Genomic DNA, 12,109 nt, shown 5'->3' with positions numbered 1-12,109 from the left:
AAAATGTCTACAACTTATTGTTGTATGAAAAGAATAGTGTACAAAAACGCTGTAGAGGAAGAATAACATAAATTAGGAAAAAAGACACAGGAAACAAATATACACAATCTACATCTAAAAAGACCAAAAATATGCCTGACCACGCAGTGGCGCAGTGGATAGAGCGTCGGACTGGGATGTAGAGGACCCAGGTTCGAGACCCCGAGGTCGCCAGCTTGAGCGTGGGCTCATCTGGTTCGAGCAAAGCTCAACAGCTTGAGCCCAAGGTCGCTGGCTCGAGCAGGGGGTCACTCGGTCTGCGGTAGCCCCCTGGTCAAGGCACATATAAGAAATCAATGAACAACTAAGGAGCCACAACGAAGAATTAATGTTTCTCATCTCTCTCCCTTCCTGTCTGTCTGTCCCTATCTGTGACTCTGTCTCTGCCACACACACAAAAAAAGACCACAAATAAATATAGCAAAAACTAAGCACCCCAGTTAAGAAACAGGCCACCTGCTTCCCCTTTGTATCTGTGCCTCCTCCAAGGAAAAGAATTTTATATTTGAACAGGACCTTAGAGACCACCTTTAGTCTCACCCTTTTAAATGTTCAGTTTTTATTAGTTATAATATATGAACACAGTTTAGTAGTCCAACACAGTACAAGCTTTGCTGTGAAAAAAGAAAAAGAGCATTCAACAGGACCATATCCCCATATTTCACCCCTAAATGGGAACCATTTAAACATGCTCAGCCAGTTTCTTGGGTATCCGCCCCTAGGAGTATAACAACATGGGTGTATTGCTGCTTCTTGATTTTTTTTTTCCAGTGTTAGGCATTACTTTCTCACTTGTGCCTCTGAACGATGGAGACTTCCTTCCTTCCCCAGCCTATATGCCACACCATGCACCCCACCCTCCCGAGAGACAGCAGCAGTCTTTAGCATCTGCATTACTTTTACTCTGTCAACCCTATTTGGGGCAGAGGCATGGAGCCGACTTTGCTTACTTTTCCTTTCCATCCCCTCTCTTTTTCCTAGTTAGTAATTGTCCCTTTATACTAGCCCACACACTTACCACTGATTCAACCTCACACTCTGCCAGCTATCTAAGTCTCTCCTCGCAGATTCCAGACCAGTCTGCCCCATTCTGCCCCGTGCCTCTTTTGGGCTCTGTCTTGCCCACACATGGCTTCAGCGTGAGCTGCTTGCTCCCTCTGCACAGCTGGTATCCCGAGGTCCCCTCCCCTTGCCTCCCTCCTCTTTCCTAAATAACCTGTCTTCCCTTTTATGGTGTCTACGCCCTCACTTTTGGCAGAACACAAAAACGAGAAGGAAACTTTTTAAAAATCTTGCATCTCTAAAAAATGTCTTTATTATATCCTATAACTTGTCTACAGGTAGTTTTGCTGGGTGTAAAATTCTAGGTCAGCAACAATTGTCCTTAAACATTTTGAAGGCATTGCTCTATTGTCTTGCAGGTTTCCAGGGTTACCACTGAGGAGCCCAGAGCTACTGTGAGTCCTAGTAATTTTTCTGTGATCTGCTTTTTCTCTTGGAAAACTTTTAGGATCTTAAATTGTTTCCCATGTTTAAGTTGCATAATGATTAAATTGCACAGCTGGCATCCCTAATGATATGTCTTGGTGTAGTTGACTTTTATTCATTGTGTTGGGTGCTCACTAAAACCCTTTCAATCTAAAAACTTTCCTCCATGGCCCTGGCCGGTTGGTTCAGTGGTAGAGCATCGGCCTGGCGTATAGAAGTCCCAGGTTCGATTCCCAGCCAGGGCACACAGGAGAAGCGCCCATCTGCTTCTCCACCCCTCCCCCTCTCCTTCCTCTCTGTCTCTCTCTTCCCCTCCCGCAGCCAAGGCTCCATTGGAGCAAAAGATGGCCCCGGCGCTGGGGATGGCTCCTTGGCCTCTGCCCCAGGCGCTAGAGTGGCTCTGGTCGTGACAGAGCGATGCCCCGGATGGGCAGAGCATCGCCCCCTGGTGGGCGTGCCGGGTGGATCCCGGTTGGGTGCATGCAGGAGTCTGTCTGACTGCCTCCCTATTTCCAGCTTGAGAAAAATACAAAAATAATAATAATAATAATAATAAAATAATAAACAAATAATAAAAATAAAAACTTTCCTCCATTAGTACTGGGACATTTTTCTGAATAACTTCATTAATTGCTTCTTCTCCCATTTTCTCTGCTCTGTCTGAACTTTTATTACTCAAGATAGATTTCCTGGCCTGCTGCTCTATTTTTAGTCCCTTATTTTTTATCTTGTGGTATTTTTGTTCTGCTTCGTAGAAGATTTCCTCCATTTTACCTTCTAATGTTTTCATGAATTTTTCTTTTTTACCATTATATTTTAATTTCCAAAGGCTCTTTTGTGGTCTCTGGGGGTTCTTTATTATTATTATTATTATTATTATTATTAAATAAAATGTAGCATCCTGTTCATGTTAAATGGTTGTGTAGCTTCTTGATATTTTCTTCTCTATACATACTCCCCCTGTTCCCTCCCAGGCCTTCCCATCACTACATGTTTGGTTTAATCTCTATTTTTCATGTTCGAGGCCTCCCTCAGGAGTCCGGACCTCGGCTGCTGGCTCACGTTTAGGAGCGGGGGCCCAAAGCTGACAGGGTTGGACACTGTTGACTGGGTTACATGGTACATGATCTGGCTGGACTGTTTCATCCAGGAATCTTCAGTGTCAGTGTCTTTACCTGTTTTCTCTTTGTATCTCTTTTCTCTATTCACATTTCCCCAGACTCTTCTCCTACCCAGACAGAAAGGTGAGAACCTGGCACCATTCTGGGAACCAAGTGATAGTTGCAGACTAATGTCTCAAAATCCTGTCTGTCCACATTCACTTAATCACCGCGCTTTCGGTATGGTGCACCTCGGCAGTGAGCTTGCCTTGTATCCTGTATTCCAAGCTCTTTTCTTTTTCTCTCCCAAAAAATAAGCCTCCAGTCTTTTGCCACTTGGGGATGCAGTTACCAGTGTGGGGAGAAGATCAGAGGTCGGGTGGTCTGTCTCAGAAACAAGTTTCATCCAGTTTTCTTACTTAAGACCCTTTTCACTTCACTCCCACTCCCAGAAATAGGTGCCTCTTCAGTTTGTAAGGCTTCTGCAGGTGCTCTGTATAAACTACAGTGTTGGGCTTCTCCCCCTCCCCCCGCCACTATCAGCCCATTTTCTCTTTCCTCAGCTCTATCAGATGGGTTGCCACCTGTTTCTCTGCTTTCCAGCTTCCACATTACACGATTGCAGCTTTGTTCTTCAAGCCTCCTCCGTCCTTGTGCGGGTGTGCCTTCAAAGATCTTGTAGCTGATCTTTCCTTAGTTTCAGGACAGTGAAATCAGGTGGGTGGTTCAACTGGCATTTTTTAACTGCAAGGCACCCAATGACTTCTTTTTAAAATGTCTTCTCTCCGAGGACTGGCGTGAGGAAGGAGCCTGGTGTGGTCCAAAAGGGCCCAGCTCTCCTAAATTCGCATCTTTCAGAAGGTGGGAGGACCCCAGCGTAGTCCAAGAACCTTAGAACCGGGACTGGCAGACTTGGATTAAATGAAGCGCATTGGTTCTGAGGTCAGACGCTCTTGGGTGTGAGGGCTAGCTCTGCCACTTCTTACCACTGTGACCTTGGGGAAGCTACTTTCCCTCTCTGGGCCTCAGTTTCTTTATCTGTAGAATCCGAACAGCAGTATCTTGCAGTATTGTATACGCCTAGGTGCGTGTGAGTGGGGAGGGAGGTTACTTGAAATGACACGAGGGAAGTGCCCAGTACATTGCCCAGCAAGAACACAACAGGCACACATTAAATATCAGTTCTCCTCTCCTTCCCCACAGAGCTAGAGGGTGTACCAGAGTACAGTCTCCATCCCCGGGGCAGGGCCCACAACCAAGGCCAGGTGGCATAACTCTCACAAGCCCTGGCAGGCCATCTGAGTGAGAAGCGAGGCATGCGACCTCACCGGTCTAGCCACACGCTAAGCTTGACTTGGAAGGCAAACTTGGCTCGTAAAACCCCTAAGGAAGTCATGAGGAGGCTTGGGCCATGCACGGCCCCTTAACTGGGATACTTGAACTGGGGTGCCCCAGTTCTTGGCTGGTTTGGATCTCAGATGAGGTTACCTGAGATGACCCCAGTCCCTTCGGATGAAAGTTCTTTAACATTCAAGACGGGGGTGGTGTCTTTGAGCCTGACAGTGTTCTTGGGGGCATGTGGAAGTCATATGACAGGACTGCATCATGTACTTCCTACCATTGACCAAGGATTTGGTCTTATGGGTTCCAAGGAATCTGTTAAAAATCTTTGTCATCTCAATGCTAATAAATTAATATCAAATAATAATTATAATTATTTGAGAGTTTAAGAATAGGACACGCAAGGTTCTGAGTACTTTACTTTGTTAGCTACTTCAAGTCCCAGAATCACCCCAGGGAAGGCGATACTGTGGCGATGTCCGTTTCAGATGAGGCGTGTCAGGCAGAAAGAAGTGGCATAACTTGGGTGAGGTTATGGCACATCCTGGATTGGGACCTGAGCAGTCCACACCCTCAAAATATTAGATAATGTGTTTCCTGCCAAAAACGGACATTTATGGAGTCGTTAAGATGTTCTAAGGGAATTGTTTTACCTAGACCCATGGTTTTCAACCGGGGAAATTTTGCCCTGGAGGACACATCTGGCAGTGTCTGGAGACATGTTTGGTTGTCACGACTTAAGATGGGGGTTACTACTGACATCTAGTGGGTCAAGACCAGGGGTGCCGCTACAGATCCCGCAATGAACAGGATAACCCCTATATAATGAAGATGAATCTGGCCCAAAATGTCAGCAGTACCGAAGCTGAAAAACCCTGGCGGACGAATACTCAGAACATTCCGACAGACGAGTAAGCAGGTATGATGTGATACAGAGGGTGAAGAAAATACACAGAGAGCCGCTACAGAGGAGAACCCTGTGGAGGGAAGCCCGCCAACAGTATGGTCACAGGTGAGCCTCTCAGAAGAAATGATCTGAGGGCTAAGAATGGAAGGATGAGAAAGAGCCGGCAACGGCAAAGGACCGACGGGGAAGTGTTCTCAGCAGGGGCACGGCAAGCGACAGGAGCAGAGGGTGGGCAGGTGGGCGGGGCAGGTGGGCAGAGCACTGGCAGAAGGTGGCCTCCCTGCATCTGGGGCCTTAAGACTGACAGCATGGGCCCTGGCCGGTTGGCTCAGTGGTAGAGCATCGGCCTGGCGTGCAGAAGTCCCGGGTTCGATTCCCGGCCAGGGCACACAGGAGAAGCGCCCATCTGCTTCTCTGCCCCTCCCCCTCTCCTTCCTCTCTGTCTCTCTCTTCCCCTCCCACAGCCGAGGCTCCATTGGAGCAGGGATGGCCCGGGCGCTGGGGATGGCTCCTTGGCCTCTGCCCCAGGCACTGTAGTGGCTCTGGTCGCAACAGAGCGACCGCCCCGGAGGGGCAGAGCATCGCCCCCTGGTGGGCAGAGTGTTGCCCCCTGATGGGTGTGCCGGGTGGATCCCGGTCGGGCACATGCGGGAGTCTGTCTGATTGTCTCTAACCGTTTCCGGCTTCAGAAAAATACAGAAAAAAAAAAAGACTGACAGCATGAGATGGGGTGGGCATGGCTGGCAGGGGCCTGATCACAGAGGACTAGAGAGGCCATGAAAAGAGTGATGGGAAGCCACTAAAGAATTCTTTTTTTAATTGTGGTTAAAATACATGTAACATAAAATTTACCACTTTAACCATCTTTTAAGTGTACATTCCTAATGTGCAGACATCACCGCCATCCGTCTACAGAACTTTCTCATCTTCCCCGTCTGAAACTCCAAACCATTTAAACACTAACTCTCCACACTCCACTTCCCCAGCCATTGAAGGGTTTTAAACAAGGAGATAATGTAACCTGCTTGGCATTCTGAGACGATGACAAATGAGTGAAAGAGAAGACAAGCAAAGGCTCCTACCGCTGCAGGGCACAGGCGGGGGGCAGGAAGAGATGGTCTGCACGGGAGTGAAGCAGAAGGAAGTGGGCGGAGTTAAGAGGCACTGAGCGGCAACCCAGGTGGGACTCAGTCATCCCTCCTCCCTGTAGTGGTGGGAGGGGCGCCGGTGATGGGAGGTACTCACGGCTGACTTGGGAGCCCAGCTTGTGCTCCCAGACGGCATGCAGCTGCTGATACTCCTGCTGTGCGAGCTCCAGACGCTGCTGCTTCACCTGGTAGATCTCCTTCTGGGCGCTCAGGGCCTCCTGGGCCACCACCAGGTAATCCTTCAGCATGTGCTCCTGCTCCCGCCGCCATTGTACCCGGGGGTCCTCGATCTGATTGGTTTCTGGAACAGACCCCAGAGACTCTAGGTCAGCACCTCACAACTATCTGTCGAGATGGCGGTCTACGGAATCCACTATCGGAAAACAAAAAGCATAATGAGTAGAAAGCCACAATAAATGTGAATGGGTTAACTTTAACTCTTGAAACAACAGAGACTCTGCGTTCTAATCTAAACAGAGGGGCTCAAGGACCTTAAAGCTGTTTCAGGTCATCTGTTTTGGCAAAGAGTAAAGAAAAGTAAAAACAACTAATACTTCAAAGAATATGAAGAAATAAGAACCTCCATACCCTTCTGGAAATATAAATTAGAATAGCCTTAATAGAGGGCTACCTGACCACGCACAATAAGAGCCTTAAAATGTTAATACTCTTTGATCAGTAATTCCCCCTAAAGTAATTTATTATAAAAAATAAAAAATTAAGGCAAAAATACATTTGTAACAAAACCATCATCATCATTAACATCATCATCACAATGATAATGAAAATAAATAACAAGCATTTATTTACTGTTTTTACTATGCCAAGCACTATTCTAATTATTTCTATTTACTCCTTCAATCCTTACGCTAATCCTATAAAGGTCATTCTATTACTGCCCCTATTATACAAAAAAGCAAACAGGCATAAAGAGAGTAACTTGCTCAAGGTCAAACAGGAAATAACTGTTCAAATAAGTATGTTATATTTACATAATACACTACTACAGCCATTAAAAATGTCTTTGAGCCTGACCAGGCGGTGGTGCAGTGGATAGAGCATCGGACTGGGATGCAGAGGACCCAGGTTCGAGACCCCGAGGTCACCAGCTTGAGCGTGGGCTTATCTGGTTTGAGCAAAAGCCCATCAGCTTGAACCCAAGATCACTGGCTCCAGCAAGGGGTTACTCTGTCTGCTGAAGGCCCGCAGTCAAGGCATGTTTGAGAAGGCAATCAATGAACAACTAAGGTGTTGCAACGCGCAGTGAAAAGCTAATGATTGAGGCCCTGGCCGGTTGGCTCAGTGGTAGAGTGTCGGCCTGGCGTATAGAAGTCCCGGGTTCAATTCCCGGCCAGGGCACACAGGAGAGGCACCCATCTGCTTCTCCACCCCTCCCCCTCTCCTTCCTCTCTGTCTCTCTCTTCCCCTCCCTCCCACAGCCAAGGCTCCATTGGAGCAAAGATGGCCTGGGCGCTGGGAATGGCTCCATGTCCTCTGCCTCAGGCGCTAGACTAGCTCTGGTCACGACGGAGCGATGCCCTGGATGGGCACAGCATTGCCCCCTGGTGGGCGTGCCGGGTGGATCCCAGTCGGGCGCATGCCGGAGGGAGTCTGTCTGACTGCCTACCCATTTCCAGCTTCAGAAAAATAAAAAAAAAAAAACAACACTAATGATTGATGCTTCACATCTCTCTCTGTTCCTGTCTGTCTGTCCCTGTCTATCCCTCTCTCTGTCTCTGTAAAAAATAAATAAATAAAAATTTAAAAAAAAAGAAAATTAAAAAAAAATTTAAAAATGTCTTTGAAGAAAAAGTAATGAAATGGAAATATGCTTATGATATAAAGTGAGGACAGTCCGGTGTGCACAACTTCATAAATAATTTTGCATTCATCAAGATAAATGTGTACATTCTCCACAATATTAAGAGGAAACATAGCAAATTATTAACAGTGATTTCATTTTTATTTTTTAAGTTATGTGTAAAATAAATATGTACACAGTTCATTTGAAAGAAGTCAAAAGACATTAATTACACAAAAGGGATAACTGGCAACCGAGTAGATGTCAAAGGACCAATGTCCACTATGAACTCCCGTCATTTCCCGGTTGGTGGGTGGGGTTAGGGGTGACTGACACACCACAGATTGTATAATCATGGCCGAGCAGTGAATCCAGCCAGCAGGTAGGTTGTCCTTAGCCCCCAAAAAACTTTGTTAATTTTGAAAATACATTTGGCCTGTCAAGACCAGGCTGAAACATGTTTTTAAAGTTTAAAATTTATATGTTTTTGGAAATAGACTAAAAATATATATATATAACAAAGGGAAAATCTCACATCTCTACAAGTAAAGTGAGCATTTCCATCTTTGTAACCCTCCTCCTCAGAGGAAACTGCTCTTAGGGGCTCACACACTAACAGACAAAGCCCTCTGATTATCTACAAACCTGCTTACATAGATGTGTCTCTATAACAAACTGATTCTTAATGCATTACCCCACACTCTGCTTCCCCCCCCCCCCCACAGTACTGATAAGTATATTACAAAATCTGCTTGCATTTGTTCTGTTTATTTTCTCCTTGGCCGAAATGAAAGCTCAGTGAGTGCAAAGACCACTGCCATCTACTCTCATGTGTCCCAAGGTCCCAGGACGGTGCCTGGAACACTGCAGGTGGTAAAGAAATACTTGCTGAATCAATGAATGCCGGACGGCAGATTTAATCTGTTGCTCAACTGTAATGTGTCTATAACTCTTTAGAGAGTAATTTCCGTTAATGAACCACACACACACACACACACACACACACACGACTGGTCCAAGTGCACGGCTCTGAATGCTTGGGCCTCGATAGTCATATTCATTACACATTTGCATCACTGGCTCCTTTGACAGGGGTGGTGCCCTCCATCCAGTGAGCGCACCTTCACACCAAAAGGAAACCAAACCAGTAACTTGACAGCTCTAAAACCATCAGCAGAATTCTTCCTATTCTGGTCCCCATACACCCATCTCATCTCTGCCATCCTCCCCTCAACAAAAAACTCTGCCACTGCCTGTCCCTCCCTCCCTCCCTCCCTCCCTCCCTCCCTCCCTCCCTCCCTCCCTTCCTCCCTTCCTCCCTCCCTTCCTCCCTTCCTCCCTTCTTTCCTTCCTCGCTCCCTCCTTCCCTCCTTTTCTTCCTTCCTTCCTCCCTCCCTCCCTCCCTCCCTCCCTCCCTCCCTCCCTCCCTCCCTCCCTCCCTCCCTCCCTCCCTTCCTTCCTTCCTTCCTTCCTTCCTTCCTTCCTTCCTTCGTTTCTCCAATGTCTCCCAGAAGCACCTTAAAATCCCACGCCTGCCATCAGATTTTAATGAAGGGGATGCACTCAGCAATTAGAAACAGGAAGGAACTGATTAGGGTTCCTGTACATCAGTGTTTAACCCAGCGCCCCATGCAGCCCTCCCAGCATTAACCTCATTCCCCATACACTCCCAATTAGGCATATTTACTTCTCATTATCCAGTATGCAATCAGGAGTGCTAATAAAAAGCTCTGCTACCCCCAACAATGCAATTAGTGCCATTAGCTGTCTCTCAGAAACTCTTCTGCACTCTGGTGCCAGCAACGGTCCGCTCATTCATCCATTTAGTCATGCATTCATGCACGTACGCCGTCTTCTACTTAGCAAAGGTCAAGTGCACACCTACTACGCACCTTATCGGGCAAAGGCCTAGAAACAGAGAGATGAAGTAGACAATGTCTACGCTAGCAGAGCTTGCAGCCACCGGGAAATGGTTATACCAGACGGTGACGGGAGGCACAACAAAGGTATGGCCAGGTGCTACTGAAGCCCAGAGGAGGGAGTGGATAGAATAGCACACTTTTAGCCTGATCAGGCAGTGGCACAGTGAATAAGCACATCGGCCCGGGAGGCTGAGGACCCAGGTTCGAAACCCCGAGGTCACGAGCTTGAGCGCAGGCTCACCCGGGGTCACCGGCTTGAGCATGGGATCATAGATATGACCCCACAGTCGCTGGCTTGAGCCCAAATGCTGCTGGCTTGAAGCCCAAGGTCACTGGCTTGAGCAAGGGGTCACTTGTTCTGCTGGTGCCCCCTACTCAAGGCGCAGCTGAGAAAGTAATCAATGAACAACTAGGGTGCTGCAACTGTAAGCGGATGCTTCTCATCTCTCTCCCTTTCTGTCTGCCTGTCCCTGTCACTCTCTATTTCAAAAATAAAAAAAAGAAAGAAAAAAGAAAAGCACACCTCTGCTCCCAACACCGATTCAAAACCCAGCCTGGCCATGTTTTAGCCCTGAGCGTTCAGCAGGCAATTACTACCTCGAAGTCCCATTTATAAGATGGGGATAATGACCCTATAACACCCACAGGGTAGTTGGGAGGATTAAACGAGATCAAGCCAGGCTAGTACCTAGCCCAGCACATGGCACAGAATGTACGCCCAGTAGATGGGCGAGGACTGAACACCTTATTCTCGGCCGTCAGGCTTTGCCAGGTGTGGCCCGATTCATTCCGTTCTCCTTCTGCCTGAAAGGAAAAGGTCAAGGCAATCCTCCAGTCCAGAAGGCTGAGAGCGAGACAGAAAAACCCCCTCTTCTCACATGAACAAATGGGGCAGCAAATTTCAGAGGACAAGGAATGGTCTCAGCCAAGAAGGTGCGCAGTGGATGAGGCTCAAGTACACTCCATTCATTCTTCACGGCTGGGAGGACCGCAGCCTGGCCCCTCCCCCGCCCCACCTGGCAGGCAGCTCCTTTCTGCACCTGTTCTGCCGTCACAGCCCCAGACACACAGACACTTGGGTGTCTTCCCTCGGGATCAGGATACTCGGATCACAGATATGAAACGGGTGATGGGCTAGAGACACCCGCACTCATATAGATCCCCCGGGGACACCTGTGTGTGCGCTGCTGGGGACCCGCTGGGGCCCTGCCTGCGCCAAAATGACCCGGCAAATACAATGACACACCTGCCTTCGTGGAAAAAAAATAAAAAGGTATGCACGCACTTAAATTGATATATATAAATACACACACACACACAAAGTGGGAACTTTCTGGACTGATAAACATGAAATTATTAGCAGTGGCTGCCTCTGTAAAATTGGGGAGATGGGTTGTAGGAAGGGGAGTTACAGATTCTATCGAAAAGCCTTCTAAACTGTTCTTTTACGTGGGCTTACATGATCTATCTTACAGCCACTGTGACATCTCTATCTAACTATATCAAACAAAGTACAACCTGGCTTCAAGAGCCTCTTCCAGACTTGGGGTTGGGGGAGGGGTGAGCGTGGAGGTGGAGGAATCGGGAGAGGGGGGGAGGGGAAGGAGGTCGGCCGGGAACTTACGGGTGTTGTGGTCTATGAAGTAATCTCCAACCTGGGGGTCATACGCCTCTTCCCATCCTAGAGGCAGCTCGTCACTGATGCAGTCGGCAAAGGTGAGCGGTTTGGTGTACCTGGTGAGGAAGAGGAGAAACGGACTCCATCATCCCACGCGGCATCGGCCAGTTCTCGTGGCTTCCCTTGTCCTCCTTGCTCCGTGGAGCTGGCCCAACAGATCCCAAACCTCTGCGCCCACACCAGATCTCTCCCTACTGTCCCAGGAAGGTGAGCACATGGGAGGAGGCAGGGAATCGGTGTTCCCGTCCCGACTTTGTCCCTATAGGGAGAAATCTGAGCGGGCCACCTTCCTTCTCTGGGCCTCTGTTTCCTTACCTCTCAGTGAGGGGTTGGCAGGAGAGGGTTGGAAGGTCAAGGATCGCTTCTGGAACTTGGACTCCAGCCCTCTCCGGCTTCTCCACCCGCAGCTCCCTCGCCCACCCCACCCCCGTCTTCCTCCTGGCTCTATGGCATGCTGTCATGCCCACTTCCCCTCCGCAAGGCTGGCTTACTGCAGCATCTAGAATTGCAGATGTTCCAGCCCTGCGAGTTGGGCCAAGAGCAGCAGCTGTTTGCTTCCTGAGCTGGTTCTCAAATGCCCGTGCCCACTGCTGTCCTTCCCTAGACAATCCAGGCCAAAATGATCTTTTAGCAATAACCGCCTTCTAAGTCCCCAATCTACGGAGAATGAAGCGATCACCCAGTC

The 12,109-nt window shown here is 48.3% G+C and overlaps 1 protein-coding gene across 1 annotated transcript in view; it reads right to left on the bottom strand.

Moving 5' to 3' along the window:
- WWC1 (WW and C2 domain containing 1) overlaps positions 1 to 12,109 on the bottom strand; it is a 130,958-nt gene that overhangs the window by 54,829 nt on the left and 64,020 nt on the right. Inside the window, exons 2-3 of the mRNA XM_066388590.1 lie at positions 11,371 to 11,480; positions 6,121 to 6,324 (exon numbers count right to left, since the gene is read on the bottom strand). Of these exons, the coding sequence (XP_066244687.1) occupies positions 6,121 to 6,324; positions 11,371 to 11,480 (314 nt within the window). The remainder of the gene's footprint in view (positions 1 to 6,120; positions 6,325 to 11,370; positions 11,481 to 12,109) is intronic.

Source organism: Saccopteryx leptura, chromosome 6 (assembly GCF_036850995.1).
Source record: "Saccopteryx leptura isolate mSacLep1 chromosome 6, mSacLep1_pri_phased_curated, whole genome shotgun sequence".
In the NCBI taxonomy this organism is placed as follows: Eukaryota; Metazoa; Chordata; class Mammalia; order Chiroptera; family Emballonuridae; genus Saccopteryx; species Saccopteryx leptura.
Note: the sequence above shows the minus strand (reverse complement) of the source record. Positions and strands in the feature narration are given on the sequence as shown.